This window comes from Solanum pennellii, chromosome 11 (genome assembly GCF_001406875.1).
Source record: "Solanum pennellii chromosome 11, SPENNV200".
NCBI lineage: Eukaryota > Viridiplantae > Streptophyta > Magnoliopsida > Solanales > Solanaceae > Solanum > Solanum pennellii.
Genome location: NC_028647.1, coordinates 59104591 through 59122115, shown reverse-complemented (window position 1 = coordinate 59122115; position 17525 = coordinate 59104591). Strand labels below are relative to the sequence as shown.

Here is a 17525-nt window from a genome sequence, read left to right as displayed (position 1 = left end):
GCCTGCGACGGTCCGTCCTGCTGCTCCGTCACAGAGTTCAGAGACTCAATTTCCTTGAAGAGTCTGTGACGGTCCGTCGTGCCCACGACGGTCCGTCCTGCCATGTCGTTACGAAGTTCAGAGAGTCGATTTCAGTGCCCAAATTTCAGAATTCTAAGTGTTTTGGAACGAGACTCCCTCGACGGTCCGTCGTGCCCATGACGGTCCGTCGTGGGATCCGTCGTCTCAGCCAGTTTTTCCAGAAATAAAATCTGCTGCTCAAAACGACTAAACAGGTCGTTACATTTTGTTTGTCGCATCAAGGTTTGGTGTTGGGAGAGGATCTTGCCTGTACAACCATCAGCTCCTCCTCAACATGATGGTGACATGTTACTTCCATATGCTAGGCGTTGGACGCGTGGAATTGATAGGGATACTGAGTCACATCATGTTCTTATCCCGATTAGAGACCAGTTAGACCGCATGACGGAGGATCAGGTACATCAAATAAATTTTGCAACTCTACTAAAATACTTTTATGATTGTCAATTTGTTATTTTAAAAGTGAAAGGGTACTTTGGTCATTTTCTTTCGATTGTTGTTGGTTGTATTGGATTGGTCTAACTTGGGGGATTTGACTTTGGATACAATGTTTTCATTATATATGATTGCTAAATATTAAATAAAATAATACACATATAATAATAAATATACAACAAAAAATGATATTTTGCTGACTCTAGTAGTCCACATGAATTGGACTATAAATAGTTTTACTATTTTATTTTATTTAAAATAAATAAATAAAATTGCAGCATTAAGCTAGCCAAACTTTGTATTGCTTATTTCATATTATAAATTCACGAAAAGTCATTTGTTATTAATTATTATGTTATTTGCAAACCTATCATTACTATTCTACTTAGTTGAGTCTTGAGTGTTGATGAAGTAAAATATTTAGAGAGAGAGAGAAGAGTTTAGATTAATATTATTATAATTAAGGTTATTAAATATCAATATTTCCCGGGAGTTTACGTAATATAATTAAAGTATGATATCATACTATAACTTATTATACTAGAAAATAAATAAATTAATTAGGTCAAGAGTCAATTGCAATCTTGATTGATGGGAGAACTCAATCTTTGAAAAAGGTCAAAACTAAAGTTGTTAAAGAATCAATTTGTGAGATATACACTTGTTATTTTTGCGAAAATAACTTTATATATAATAATATTTTTCGATAAAAAAATGTCGATTAAATCGTTATATATGCTTCACATGTAGTAAGAAAGTGCAATGTGCCAACCAACATTAATGTTAACCTATCAATTGTCTCTGCTTGAACATGTAGTATATGCTATCATCCACACTGTAATTTATGTATATATGTATATGGATTCCTACGTCGTTACATTTCATTAATTAAAAAATATAAATTTCATATAAAAGTAAATCAATAATAATTTTTTTTGTATACTAATCAGTTAATGTTGATTTTATTTAATTGTTATATTTTAAAAATAGTTTCGATGGACACCGTACAATGAAATTTTACATACACTGCCTCATTGTTGTATGGTCGATGAGCCTCTATGGATGGCATGTGTCCCTATGTTTTGCCTAGAGATTGTTGAAGTGCACTCGCCTGATAGAGTAATGCGTCAGTTTGGTCATTCCCAACATGTACCTGTGATTCCTAGTTGGGGAACCAACCACCACGTGCATGATCAGCGTAGGAGGCTTGGACCAGAGGTTCATGAAATGATGGATAAATATTTTCGTGATTGGGGTAATCGACATCAGAGTTTAGCTGTTGAGGTAAATGATGGTACTAGTGGGGCAGGGTATAGATTATGGTACATGCGGCATGGAAGATTGCTTATAGGTAGGCCTGCATTAGAGGTTGACGTATCGTCAGGCTTTGTTCATTCTGCTGGTACTAGTATTGCAATGTCCAGAGGACTATTTAAGTTGTATAGTCTTGCATTACAGTGGCAGAGAGACACAACCTCAGCTTCACATGGTCAAGAGGTATCTCAGATTGTTAAAGATACATTGCTTGAGGCCGGAATACAATTTAGAGAGCCATTTTTTGAGGGAGATCCTTTATTTGAACATGTGCGTGCAAGAGGACCCAGACGTGGACGGATGGGGCATAGAGGTAGAGCTCGAGGATGCGCTCGAGGACGTGGTGCTGGTGGTATACCTATTCCTCCAGACATAGAGGCAGAGGTGAGAGTAGAGGCTGATGATTTGCATGTTCATCAGTTTGGCACGTCAGATATCATGAATTTATTACATATGTCATTTGATCCTTATTCAAGATCGACTCGAGATGTGGAAGGAATCGGACATATGAGCTATGAATCAACAATAGATGTTGGAGATTATATACCTGATATCGCGGTAAGCATTAACAATTAATTTTAAACTTAAAACATTACTAACTTATATAAATATTTCAAAATAAAAAAATAAAACTATTTATATATTTTTGTAGGGCACATCAGGTACTGTCCTTTGTGAAACCGAAGATACTACTATTTATAACACTCAAGATTTTATTGAAGGATTGTTTGATGATCCAATTGAGTCGCAGGTTCGTGTTATTTATCTATTTAATACAATAGTTATTAACACTTTGATTTTATATTAAATTATGTTTTAATTATTTTTTAGATTCATACTACGGTCCTTCATCTACAGTGGAGGAGAGTCCCACGACAATCATAGAGGATATTCTTCCGACAGTTAATGAGGGTCCCGATGTTACACAGGTTTATGTTATTTATTTATTTTTGAAATATTTATATTAATTATTAAAACTTTGATTTCATATTAAATTAAGTTTTAATAATTTTAGATTCATACTACGGGACCTTCATCTACAGTGGAGGAGAGTCCCACGACGATCATAGAGGATGTTGTTCCGACAGTTAATGAGGATCCCGATGTTACACAGGTTTATGTTATTTATTTATTTTTTGAAATATTTATATTAGTTATTTTGTAGACTTTTATTTTGCACCACATTGCATATTCCTATCATTTATACTTTTAGTTTTATTTTGGTGTATGTATCTTTTTTTTGTGGTGTATAGTATTATTGGTTTAGTTATATATATTATTATTATTTTGTGCATGTATTTTTTTCTTTTAAAAAGTGAATAAAAATTTTTTAAAATTTAAACATGACTTGAAGATGATCAAAAGTTCGAATAAAAAGTCGCATAAAAATTGATACAAGAATAAATTAACACAATTAAACATCTTTCTCTAGCTACTACCACCATATGAGGCGTTTCGAGTTCCTGAATGACAGTTGCGCCTATCATGGCCTATTTGTTCGCACGTTGAGCACTTGCGAGTGAGTGTATTTGAAGGAACATCCATTTCATTTTGTATACGGGTGGTTTTATTTATGCCCACTTTTCGTAAATAATTTTTATTTGCTATCATAAGAAAGGGACTATCAGGCCAATACTTTTCACCGCCGAGTGGATTGAATTGTCCAAAGTAGGCATTTTTGTAGCTACGCACAGTGAATTCTGGTGCCATATGCTCCCATGCTTGATACCCAATTTGGTCAAATCCCTTTATTGCATGAGAACACGGAATATGGTATGATTGCCATATACCACATTGACATTTTCCTTGTGATGCATTTACAATGTGCTTATTACCACCACGACCATGATGCATATGTGTTTGCACCTCAAATATGTTTTCCCTTTGTTGGTGATAGTTGATCAGTGTGTGACGTTGTGACTTTTTTCAATTATCCTCAAAAATCTTGAATGGTTTAGGCATCCATTGTTGCTTTTCCTGTACTATATGATTAAAAAAATTTTATCTTGTAACAAATCGATTCACAATTTGATTGTAAGTGAGTCTTACCATTGCAGTAACTGGCAGACCCCTTGCTGATTTGAGAAGACCATTGAATGATTCAGAACTGTTTGTTGTCAGCATGCCCCATCTCTTACCTCCATCCCTGTGCAATGTCCATTTGTCAAGATCGTTCTTCATTAGCCACACATATGCTTCCGCATTAATCTCCTTGATCATTTCCATTTTTTCCAAAAAATTTTTCTCCTGACAGTGATTTGCAGCTGCCCATAATAGGTTGTTCAAAGTGATATTTTTGAATTTTTTTGAAAATTGGCCTTCAAATGTCTTAAACAAAAACAATGAAACCCAAATGGAGCCTGCCAATTCGAAGAATTATACACGGATGAGAGTATTCCGTGATGCCTATCTGATATCGATGTGACCCCTCTATGACCCTTGACAACGTGCAAGTGCAAATGATCCAAAAATAAAGTCCATGTCTCTATGCTCTCATTTGCAACTATTGCAAATGCCAAAGGTAATATAGAGCCGTTACCATCTATTGTAATCGCAATCAACAACTTGATATCATATTTTCCATAGACATGTGTTCCATCGATCGATATAACAGGACGACAATGCACAAACCCATCAATGCATGGTTTAAAAGCCCAAAACACATAGTTGAATACATGTTCAATGACATCGACATGCCGCTCTGTTTTCCATTCTACTATTGTTCCAGGATTGAAGTGTTTCAAAGCTTCCATGAACCTCGGTAACTCGGCAAAAGAACCCTCCCAAGTACCATAGACTTTTTCAAAAGCCCACTTGTGACCAAGATAGGCTTTTCTTCTACTTATCGAAATGCCATATGCTTTAAGAACGACTGTTTGACAGTCTTTGATGGGAAACCTGAAAAGTAATAATAATATTAATTATCAAGTAAAAATGAATATTTTCTTATTAAATAAGAATCATCTAAGGATAAAATAGTACCTTGGCGTTCTTTCTATATCAACACGGAGGACGTTAGCAATCATCTCAACATCCAAGTTGAAATGTCCTTCGCGACATGTACCCATATCACATGTATGTTCTTCAATGTATCTTCCAACTTTCCACATGTTTGTATGTTTATCAATAAAAGAAGTCAACCTAAATCGGCATCCTTGTTCTACACGCCTGCAAACAAGTCACCATGATTTTTTAGTTGATTTAATAACAAAGTACTCCCTTGCTACTTTCAAATGTAGAAGTTTAACTGCTCTTTGCAACTGCTTCTTTGAATTGAATAACATGCCTTTTTCAATATAAATAGTACCACTCATGAAATCTTCTGGTTCATGCCACGTAGGTTGTGATGTATACTCATCATATGTATCACCAAAGATATCTGAACCATCCGGGAGATGATCAAGATAAGGAATTTCATGATTACGAAACGGGCTCATGGACATTGGTCTTGGCGATCGATTGAGAGTCGAAAAATCATCATCACTAGATGATGCCTCAAATGGAACATTATCTCCTGATTCCTCGGCATTAGGCAAATCATCACTATCACTAGCTGAAGGTGAGCCATAATTAGGAAGGTCACGATCATCGATATTCACAGGATCAATGGGTTCATCTTGTGTAATATTTTCCCTATATATGTAAAAAAGTATAAATATTTCGCTCATGCAATTAACTTACTTAAATAAAAAAAATCAAATGTTGAACATACTGAAAATCATCTGCACCAAAAGTAGGCGAGACATGAAAATTTGAGGATGTCCCAACATTTTCCGTCATTTCAAAGTGTGATGACTGACCAAAATAATTATCTAATCCATAACTTGGAGCAATATTCCTATCTTACTGAGGTAAACCGCAACAAAATATATAATAATAAGAAAAATAAATCATATAAACTAATAAATAATTGACAAAATAAACAAATAATGATTGAAATATAATTATTGAGCATTACCGATCACTTTCATTGATAGTTTCATTTAAATCAAAATCATATCGACCGGTAAGAATATTTTGATAATGAGTCATGTTAGGAAAATCAGCAGATTGAGTTATTGGAAATTCATCAACGCTATTACGATTTTCTAATTGGGGATTGACATCGACTGATAAATGAGAACGTTGTTGACTAATCTTAGGCTCCTTCAAAAGGTAGATTTCAAGTATTGTTAACTTGATTTGATCTATGTAGTCATTTGGAACCCTCAAAAAGTCGATCAACGATTCGTCATTATAGATAATCCACTCTCCAAAATTAACTTGTCCTTGTGATAAAAATGAAGTAGGGTATTTTCCGACTATAATCAAATTATAATTAGTACTGTTTATACCCATTCTTTTATAAATTGATGAAATGAATTTATGATATCGAACATTAATTGGATATTTAGCATTGTGTTTGGGAGGACAATTATAATAAACGGTATTTCCGTCATGTATAATTTCGCCATCCCAATAAACTGAAACTTTAACTTTAGGCGTAGAAGACATTTTTTTATGAGATTGAATGAACAAAATATAGAAGATTTTATGTTGTAGGTGATATCAATCATTTTAAACGACCTTAAATAGAGATTGAAAGTTTTTTCAGAATAAAAAAAATAAAAATACATAGTGTAATATTTTTTCCGTTTTATGACATGTCAAATCAACATAATTGTATGACAACACTGAAAAAGCTTTTTCGAAACGTGAAAAATATTCCTCTTATAAAGTGTAATAAAAAGTTCCACTTTATAAAGTGGAAGAAAAAGTTTCACTTTATAAAGTGGAAGAAAAAGTTCCTCTTTATAAAGTGGAAGAAAAAGCTCCACTTTATAAAGTGGAAGAAAAAGTTCCACTTTGTAAAGTGTAATTTTTACTTACACTTTATAAAGTGTAAGAAAAAGTTCCGTTATACATTAAAAATACACGTTATGACACTAACGGAAAACGTTTAAAAAATTAGATAAAGTGAAACTTTTTTTTCCACTAAGCTTATTTTAGTTACTAACTAAAATAGTGGCTTATTTTGGTCATTTTTACACTTTTGTGGCTTATTTAGGTTTCCAACTCCTTATTAACCCTCTTACTTAAGACCCTAGTAATCATCTGAACTGAATTGTTTAAATTTCTAGGCATCGTGTATCAATACATCTCTCGAGCTCAATGATATAACCTGTCTGATTCGAAGGCTCAATGTTGTTGTCTGGTCCGTAGGCTCAATCAGCCAGACCCATAGGCCTGGTGTATCCAAAATTTTAGGGGTCTAATGAGGCCTGAACAAGCTCATAGGCAGTAACCATATGATAGAAACATCATAACTACAACAAGTAATCACAGTGACCTAAACACAATCATAACATGTTATTCTACGCCGCTAAGTTAGAAAAAGATTGTTACTAATAGACACTATATCATGATACGGTAGTTAACTCAACAAGATAATGATATAAGTCCAACAACGACACTATATCATGATATGGTAGTTTAACTCAACAAACAAAATCAAAATCTCTACCAACCAATAACTAATAACAACAAGAAAAAACTATCATCATCTCTGTAATGACTTATTGGTCATTTTTCACATTTTCATAAAATACCGTTTTACCCTTCACGATATTGACCCTGAGTTAGATCTGATTGAGTTCTGAAAGTTGGTTTTGAGTTTTGAGTAAAAAGTTGTGAATTTTGAGTTGAAAATTGAAGTCATTAAAAAGTAGCTTTTGGTGTTTTTTGGAGTTTCAAGTGTCTGAATGGAATTCCATCAATTCCATAGTTCTTGAATGTGAAAATTGGTCTATGAGAGTTGCCGGTTTCAAATTCGAAGAATTTTTTTAGGATTTGAAGTCCTAAGTTGGAAATTTGTGAAATTTTAGCCTTTGAATTGACGTTGGTCAACATTCGGGTTTCAGATGTTTGGATTAGAATTCTGAGGGTTTTGTTGGATTTGAGGGATGATTTTAGGTTAAGTGGGGTCTTTGTTGAATTTTCTGAGGTTTTGAGTTTGATTTCGCCTTTTTAGGTGTTATGTTCATTTCTTGTGACTTCCATGGATCAAGAAGACCTCATATTCGTGTTTTGATGGTTCTATTGAGTCAGAAACATCGTGTACAGTCAAATTCGATATATGATTTGTGTGTACAGGATGCTGAACAAATTTTGAGGGTCCATTTAATGATTTGTGTTTGGCTGTGATTTCCTGGTGTTTGCAAGCATCGCTTAAGCAAACTTTGCAAAAGCGTAAAAGGTTTTGCTTTTTCGAGAGGCTCCATTTTTGCGGGGTTTACAAAATTGAATGTGTGGTTCTCTTTAGGGATTTATGCTTATACGAACATGTGTCAGCTTTTGCGACTTCAGAAGGTGTTTCAGACATGCTAATTTTGGGGTTTTAGCCCCATTTTTCATTGTTGAGCTTTGTAAAATCTTTGGAGGCGATTTTGAAAAGATTTGTTGTGCTAAATCATTTGTGTAACCCCTGTAACTCTAAAGCTTCATTTTTCACTAAATCACTTATGGATTTTAATATTTAAACTTGAGATTTTGATTGGTAATGACAAGATTTTTCAAGAACTTGACTTCTAAATTTAAAATGGTGATCGCTGATTCTAAGTCCTTCTCGAAAAGGTTTTCACCAATGAGTTTCAAATGTCTTGGATAACATATTCAAGTAAAGATTTATGGATTAAAGCCTCATTTACATAATTGAGTTTATGAGTTGATGACCCATTTTTCAAAGAATATGATATAGGTATTGTTATAATCTTATTGTGATTGTTTGATTGAAATAAATTGTGTGACTTAGGACGTTACTCGGAAGAAGAAGAGTCAATTCTTGGATTGATTATTTGATTTAATTAAGTAATGTGATCTCCCAGACCTTGTAAATCTAGTAAAATTGTGTATTTCCCTTTGTTGTGTATTGTGGAGTAATGAAATGAGGTGATAGACTCATTGTTCCACTTGATTAACCTTAACAAATAAAAAGGGGATTATGAAAAGGAAACATCTTGATCATAATGCTTTATGAATTGCATTGTTGTGGACCCTTTTTGGTTGATTTATGAAATGTTTGGATGGCATTAATGTGAACTTGAATTGCTGAATTTTTGTCTCTTAGCTTCTTTATGACGTGAAATTGCTTATTTGCATTGATTGTTATACGTTGTGATGAGACAGGTGATGTTATGTCGAAGGGAAATGGTTTTGACAAGAGCTATGATATCGAGCCGAAGAGAAATGATTTCAACTAGTGATGTAATATAAAGCCAAAAGGAAATGGTTCTGGCTATTGATGTGATAATGTGCTGAAGGAAAATGGTTTCGACAAGTAATGTGATATTAAACCAAAGGAAAATAGTTTCGGCTAGTGATATGATATAAAGCCGAAGGAAAATGGTTTCGGCAAGAGTTGACTATTGTGATTTGATGGATTTTGTTATTTGTGATTGATCTACTTGTTACTTGTGATTGACATACTTGATACGTGTTGATTTTTGAACCGTACTATTGAACTATGTGGTTAAGCCTTGCGTTTATTGTGAAACTATTAGGTTAGGTTGATTTCTGTTGGAGGTTGTAGTTTGAGGAGGTTTGGTTGGGATGAAAGAAGTATCCGATTTCAAGCTGGTTTCCCTTGTTTTTTTTGGTTACTTGTTGAGTAGTGTGTTGGTTGGTACTTACTCATTGCTTCTACACTTGTGTAGAGTTCCGAGTCTTGTACTGTGTGACTGCTCTACTTTTTCTCTAATTTTCGAGGATTTCAAAGGACTTTTGAGAGGTAGTTGCTTGTCATCCCGGTAGACCCTTTTGCTTTGTATTTTATGCTTTATTTTATTTGAGAAACCAAAACACTCACATGTGTAATTATCTTTCATTGTGAAAAAATATACAAATATCATCACCACCATTTTTGAACCGTGACAATCTCATATGAACAATGAGTGTCTGAGGCAATAAGGTATACTTCAGAGATATTACATTATACTGAGTAATAGTAAAAAAGTACAAGAAAATTGAACAGGTGAGAATGGGTCAAAAAATATAAAATTATTATGAAACTATATAAATTTAGAAGAAGAATAAAGTAGGGAGAAGAGAAAAGACTTCTTATTCATCTTGAAGTATATTCAGGATTCATAGATATTCTTTACAATGAAGAAAGGGAAACCTAACTTTTTCCTCAATAGGATTCCTAACCATATCCTAAAAGGACTCCACATAATAAGACATTCACTATAATATAAATATGTTTATAACACTTCCCCTTGAATGCCGGTAGATTATGTGCCTCGTTAAAACCTTACGAGATCAAATCCAGTGGGAAAAAATCTAGTGAAGAAACAAAAAAGGACACATACAATAATACACATTATGGATGCCTCATTAAAAACTTTACAAGGAAAACTCAATGGGACAAAACCTTGTGGGGGGGGGGGGGGGGAAGAGTACATAACGTATTAACTCCCCCTAATGAGAACATCAATCTATAGACTTGAATCTTCATTTTCTAAACTTGTGCACGTCTTCTTTAAAGTTGTAGTTGTTAGAGACTTGTTGAATAAATTAACTATAGTATTGCTTGAATAAACCTGTTGCATGTTGATATCACCATTCTTGGGAGCTCATGTGTGTAGAAAGCTTTGACGAAATATGCTTTCTTCTATCTCCTCATATGAAACTTCCATTCGGGATCAAAGATTTCTGCAAGTTCCTTACTTCAACTTCTTTAAGCAAAGAGTTTCAATTTTAGTCATCAACTTGCGTAACAATACTTGTATATGCTTTATGCATTTTAAATCTATTTAATACTTATGAGGATTATAAATAAGTTTTTCAAAAACTTGTATATGTTTTAGATTTTGGATCCATCAGATATTTTCATATCAATTTTGTGAGTAATAACATCCAATATTAAATGTATGACATATTCTAGTGCCTAGATTGCAAGTGAAATAAGTTTTACACTCACCAAGATGCATCATTCCACTTTTCACTTAATAATTATTTCTACACCAACATACTTTAACAGTCGTAGAATTTATATCATCATAATCTTTTACAATATTGTGCGCTATTGTATCAAAGATATCATCAATGATATATCATTTTGTATCAGTTCACAATACGACATAATGCATTAAGATCTCATCACTTCATTATTTTTAGGTACGTACTCCCGTGATGAGGTTTCATGAAGTGTTATGTCATAAGCTCTTCAAGAGCACATTTTCTCCTCACTATGATCATTTTGATTCTTTGATCCTCTCCCCTTTTTCAAGGATTACATTATTTAGAATCGATTATTCTATCATGCTTCATGCATTTGGTAGACCCCATCTTAAGGACATTTAATAGGTTTATTTACAACTCATATGTTACTTCTTATCTCCCCCTTATGTTAGACAAACTAATATATATCTCAATCTTTTGGAGAATCTATCTTTGCGCTCATTGAATATTCATTGATTATTATATACTACATACCAAAATAATGACATAAAAAAATATTTTGTCCCAGACCATAAATCAATGGAAAGAAAATCTTATTATAATTTATTGGTCTGATGCATACAATTACTTTTGTATGCTGTATCATATTTCAGATCAACACGTGTAGCTTTATTTTCATAAACAATGATTTCACTATCTCAGAAATTTAATGTCACATCATCTTGAATATTTGTCAATATTATGAAGATAAATTGTCTTGATTACATATTCTGTAAATTGTGCTCTTAACTCAATTATCTTGCACAAACAATTACACGAATATCAAATTGCAAGTTGACACAAACGCACATGTGATTATATTATAGATGCATCGATTTATCGTATCACATGATATATTGACCTATAATACTTTCAGAATTTAGGGATTTAGTCTCAACATTAGTTGATCCAATCAACTTGTCATGATAACAAGCAACAAAAGAATTCTTGAAGAATCTTCTAGTTTTTCAATGTATGTCTATTACTTAGCATGCACATCTTTGAGATGACCAAATTATTCATGTCAACTAATAAAATTATTAGTATTTGTAAACTCCAAGTTTACAATGCCATGTGTCTTTTGCTTTAGTAAATTTATAATTTACTATTATATGAGTAAATTTCAATTGTAATACTCCGGGAGTAAATTTCAGATTTTTTTAATTACTCTACCTCTTCTTAAAGTGAGTCGTGATCCCATCACTGAATAGACTAATTTGATAATCAGAAAATTGAGTCTGTAATCATATTATTTGTGCCAACAATTTTACAAACCCCAAGTTGCGAGATGACAATAGGCACATATGAGACCACATAGAAGGATCATCTATTAGGACCATGAAGTATCTAACACCCCACTAAGTGAGTGAATAGGTAGGGGTATGGAACTCTACCTATGCCTTGCACTAGTTTGCCTTGATTGAAGCTTTAGGAGGTTGATATTATGTATGTATATGATAATAAATGTTAATGATGGTAATGTGGCGACTTTACATGTAAATGATATTTATATGGTAAATAATATTCATATGAACATGTACTTGGTCTATATTGTTATATGATGTTATGTGTCTTAAAAAGGGTATAATATGTGAAGAGGGATATTACTCATGGTTCTTGTTGAGTTACTTGATTTAGTAAGGTTATGGAGTTTCACTAGGTCATTGTACTTGTTGACTTTATGAGGATGCATGAATAGTGTCTTGCTTTATTATGATATGATGCACTCTTATTCATGCTTGGTGATGTAATTACTTGATGATTTATGGGTAAAAGTAATAAGTATGTTGCTTACCGTGACTTGATGCATGTGTCTTTGATGATTGGTATGGTTTGCTTGATTGTGCATAAGACTTTAAAAAGACAAAGTAGTATGGTTTTTAATGAATTGTCCTTTTTAGCATGATTTGATGTTATATGTACATATGGTCCCATACTTAGTACAAGTGGCGTACTAACTCCATTTTTTCCCTTTTCCCCAAACATTTAGGTTCCGGTCATTGAGGACATCTTTGTGGCAACTTTGAAGAAGGCTTGGAGTTTCTCATTCATCCAACTGGGTAGGTCCTCATTTTCCGAGGGCGATGCCAATATCGAGTGTATGGAGTTGTTTTACTTTTAAGACTCTTATGTTTCTTCTATTTTTCATTTGAGACGAATTGTATAAGTCTATATGTGGCTTCTTTACTTTGATGTAGGGCTATGCCCAAATTGCTAATCTTGTTAGATGGTTATGAGAGAAGACAATCTTTAATGACTATGTTCAATCTTATATATATGTATGTGAAATAAAAGTAGAAGACTATGTAATCTTCCTATACGAAGGGTTTATTGTATACTCGATATGAATATATTATGTGTATGTAGAGGTCTATGTAAACCTCCAAGTAGAAGTAATGAAAAGTTTAAATTTTTCTGTATTTTCGACCTATGAATGTAATGATGTAAGACTAAGAGGCTAGTCTTAGTTCTCTCCGAGGACGACGACGCTGGTTATGTCTAGAGGGTAAACCCGGATGTGTCAATTCAATCACTTGTCTTCTTTTAGACATATTATGCAGTACCACCACATTCACTTTAGTAATGGAGCAAATTCAGTAAATTTCATGACTTCTCATCAAAACACATTAAGTTTTTCTTTAGTCATTATTATATCATCAATATGATGCACTAAAACTCAAATTCAATGTCTTATCCATATAAAAATATCTTAGACCATAAATTGATGGAACTTGAACCCAATATCTTCTCATCATGGTGCACCAGGACTTTAACCTATGTCTTACCCTCTTGGTGTGATTGAACGTAAATCCATCGTCTTGTTCTTTTGGTGCGATAAAACTTAAATCTATCGTCTTACTCACAATGAGGCTCAACCTCTAGCCTTCAACATAATTGTAATTTTATCACATTTGATGATCATTAGTATGATTGTATATTATAATTACACACAAAATTGAGAATAATGATTTATTATAATCAGTATTAGTAGATAACAGATATAACTTAATAGATCACATACCTCATATAAAGGTTGAAAACATACCTTTCACTAAATTGTGCTCATTTAATTATTAAAATAAACTAAAGAATTCTCTTATCAATCGATTAAAATAAAACATATAAAAAGTCAACATGTCTCTTCAAATACTTACTCCAAATGGTAATTCAGATCTGTCACATAAATAACTATAACTAACAAAATAAAGATAAATCATACCTTACAGATATAAGAACCTTATTGCATAACTTATGCAAGATTTCTTTGGCACTTTTCTCGTCTTCTATCATAATTCTCTAAGAATAGAACAATCGTGATGATAACGTGTTATGAAACTATGTAAATTCAAAAGAAGAATAAAGTAGGGAGAAGAGAAAAGACTTCTTATTCACGTTGAAATATATTCAGGATTCATAGATATTATTTACAATGAAGGGAGATCCCTTTATTATAGGGGAAACTTAACTTTGTCGTCAAGTAAGATTTCTAACCATATCCTAAAAGAAATTCACTATATAAAATATATTTATAACAAAAATTGTATATATTATTTTTTGTTGGTACGTACGTGGAGTATGTTGATAGAAACCACATGAAATATACGTAGTATTAGTTTGGAGAAAAGAATAGCAATGATGTATACAGCTATTAATTAATTAATATCTAGTACCAAATTATTATTTTAAATTAAATATCACATGAAATTTACAGCAAAATGTATTATTCCACCGACACTCTCACTTTCACGCCACTGATAAGATTCTACTTAAATAATTCAATTTTGGATTTTGTGCTCCCTTTAGTTTTCATTTTTCAAAAAAATATTAAATAACTATAGTGAAACTCTCGATGTAACTATTTGATCGACATAAACCATTATTTTAACTAATTCATTAAAATAATATTATATCTTTTTGAGAGTTTACAAAATTAAAATATTTTCATTTCATCGTATACATTTTAAATGATGATCAACAATATATATATGGTTTGCTACCGAATATTTCATAAAAATGCTACAATAAAAATAATTTTTAGCGATAATAATTACTTTATATTAACAAAAAATAGTAAAATAATAACTATACTTTAACCAATCACGAGAATTTAGTGTAGTTGAGAGTCATGGAGAAGTAATGTTGAGTGAGATATTTTTTGGAAATATAATAAAGATAATGTTTTTAAGTAATAAAAAAATGTGAATAACAAAAGGAAAGAGGACACGTGACCCCTTGTAACACATGGACTGTCAACTGAATTCTTTGGAGTAACAGAGAATTTATAATGTGACATTTGTTATGAAATTTATGTGAAATTCTATCATTTGAATTATAAAAAACAAAATGGTAGATTCTTTGCCTACCAACAAGTACTTGCTCACTTGAAATTCTCTTTTTTTTTAAAAGGTTTAAAGCATCTTTCATGTTTTGCGTCGATCTATAAATATGTAAGTTTATTAATTTAGAAGCTATGTTTAGTGTAATATAAAATAAAATTATAGCAAAAAAATATATAATTTTTGAAATTTATATAGGTTATATTAAAATAAAGCGTTACAATTTTTTTTTTATATATGTGACACATACTAGTTAGGATAATTGTTTTTGAATAAATTTGAATTATTAAGATTTGTATCAAAGTCTTAATATTAGTAATTAAGATGTTTACTCAAAAATTTGAATAAAAATTGACGAACAGAATTTATCAACGAAACTTATATCATCCACAACTATTATCCTCGGCCACAATTTTTTTTTTGTTAATCACTTCATTATCACAACTAATCACTATTTATAATCATCACAATAAGTCATTACTGTAATAACCATCAATCACTACTGACAATCATCACTATATATATCAGCAATCATCTCCACCATTCATAACCATCTTTATCACTATAATCGTTAACCACTATTGCTAGTCGTCAGGCCCAACCATCTCAATAATCTAACATCATCCCTAATTGGTACACATAATCATCATCGCTAGTCATCATCCACCAACCGCCATACAATTTTATAAAGTATTTTAAGCAATATACCTATATAAGGCAGGCTCTCTCTTTGTTTTTTTGCCTACTCTCTAAAAGAGATAATATATAGCTCAGTTAGTTAAGCAATAGACTTTTAACATAATGACGTAGGTTCAAGTCCTGTTTTTAATTAACCTTTAACACCTCCTCATAATCGTTATTATCGTACTACTCTCTGAAACTATTAATTTGGCATGTTCCTTATCAATATAGAAGTACCCAATCCCCTTACTTTTCAATTTGTCCATAGTTCTTCAATCCATTTTTTTCATAGCCAAGTTTCTAAACATTTAAGAACATCAATATACCATAGTAGAATTCACAACTTAAAGATCCCTTACTATTAATACATTTTGAGTCAAAAAAAGGTTCATTCCTAAATATAGAACATCTCCTAATTTATTCAACAAAACTACAAATTAAAATAAGCTAATATTACAATGAACTTGACATCAAACCAAACTATACTTGCTCCAACTTAAATTTAATGTGTCTCATTTTTATAATAGTACATAGTGGTCCACTCTTAATAATTTAGATTAGACAGCTGTTCCAATTGACTATAAATATCTATTGATACAGTCCAAGGTCTAAACTTAAATTCAAGGAAAATAATGTGTACTCAAGACTAATAACAAGGGCTCTTTTTCACTAATTTACTTCTTTAATTTGATGTATGAATCAATCTATATTTTTTTATGTTATCTAAAATTCAGATATTAAAAAAAAAACTAATATTAATACAAGTTGTTGCTTTTTGACATTAAAAGAGTATGTTCAAAGACATAAAATCAGAAATAATAATAAGGTGAGGAATTAATTACGCCTTACTATAAGTTGCATGTGATCAGTAATGTAATCACTTGTGTATATATATACACGAATATTCTCTTGATTTTAATACTTCGATTTTATATTACTTGGTTCATGTTAAAGTTAATTTAATATATTTCTTTTGTCTCTTTTTACTTTGTCAAATTTTAACTTGACATATCTATTAAAAAAATAATAATTAGTATAGTGAATTTACTATTTTATCTTTATTACTTGATAGAGTCACAAACATATTTAAACATTACATTTTTCAAAGACATTAATTCAAAATTAATGCAAAAGTTATATTTTTATTGTTTATTAAAAATGACAAGTAAAAATAAATATTAAATTAGAACACATTTGATAAGTAAATAGAGTCGGAGAAAGTGTGTTTCAAGTTCTTATTAGGGATGTATTTTATTAAGCTAATCTTATCAATGATATTTTAAAATTTAATTATTGTTACTATTTTATGCAGTTATTCAATATTCTAAAAAAGGTATGAAAAAAACTTTTTTAATTTTCTAAAATAAAAAAAAATGTATTTTTAAATATAAAAATCAAATAATATGAGACGGATAAGATACTTATAATATATAAATATATATATTCTTGGAAATGTTAAAGAAGAGGTTTGAAGGAAAAATACTAACACACATCCAAGAGTCTAGCGTAATAAAGCAAAATCAAGTTTTTATAACTATTTAAAAGTTAAACATAATACAATTCAATTTAAAATTAAATAATTTAAATATTTATTAAATATTTTAAATTATATATATTGAGTTCGAACAAATACTATTAAATTTGCGTAAATTTATATGTACCATTCTATATGGATGCGACAATTAAATAAGTTTTTTTCTT

At 31.4% G+C, this 17525-nt stretch overlaps 2 protein-coding genes across 2 annotated transcripts in view; one reads left to right on the top strand and one right to left on the bottom strand.

The window, feature by feature from the left end:
* LOC114074771 overlaps positions 1–2638 on the top strand; it is a 7522-nt gene extending 4884 nt beyond the window's left edge. The window contains exons 2-4 of the mRNA XM_027912746.1: positions 304–477; positions 1507–2388; positions 2483–2638. Of these exons, the coding sequence (XP_027768547.1) occupies positions 367–477; positions 1507–2388; positions 2483–2638 (1149 nt within the window). The 5' untranslated portion in view covers positions 304–366. The remainder of the gene's footprint in view (positions 1–303; positions 478–1506; positions 2389–2482) is intronic.
* Positions 2639–4112: 1474 nt separating this feature from the next.
* On the bottom strand, positions 4113–5610 carry LOC107004000. Its single transcript, XM_015202225.1, has 4 exons — positions 5543–5610; positions 5047–5463; positions 4813–4998; positions 4113–4728 (listed from the first exon to the last, which is right to left on the bottom strand). Exons 1-4 carry the CDS (start codon positions 5608–5610, stop codon positions 4113–4115), a joined length of 1287 nt encoding a protein of 428 aa, XP_015057711.1.
* Between the last annotated feature and the right edge of the window lie 11915 nt (positions 5611–17525).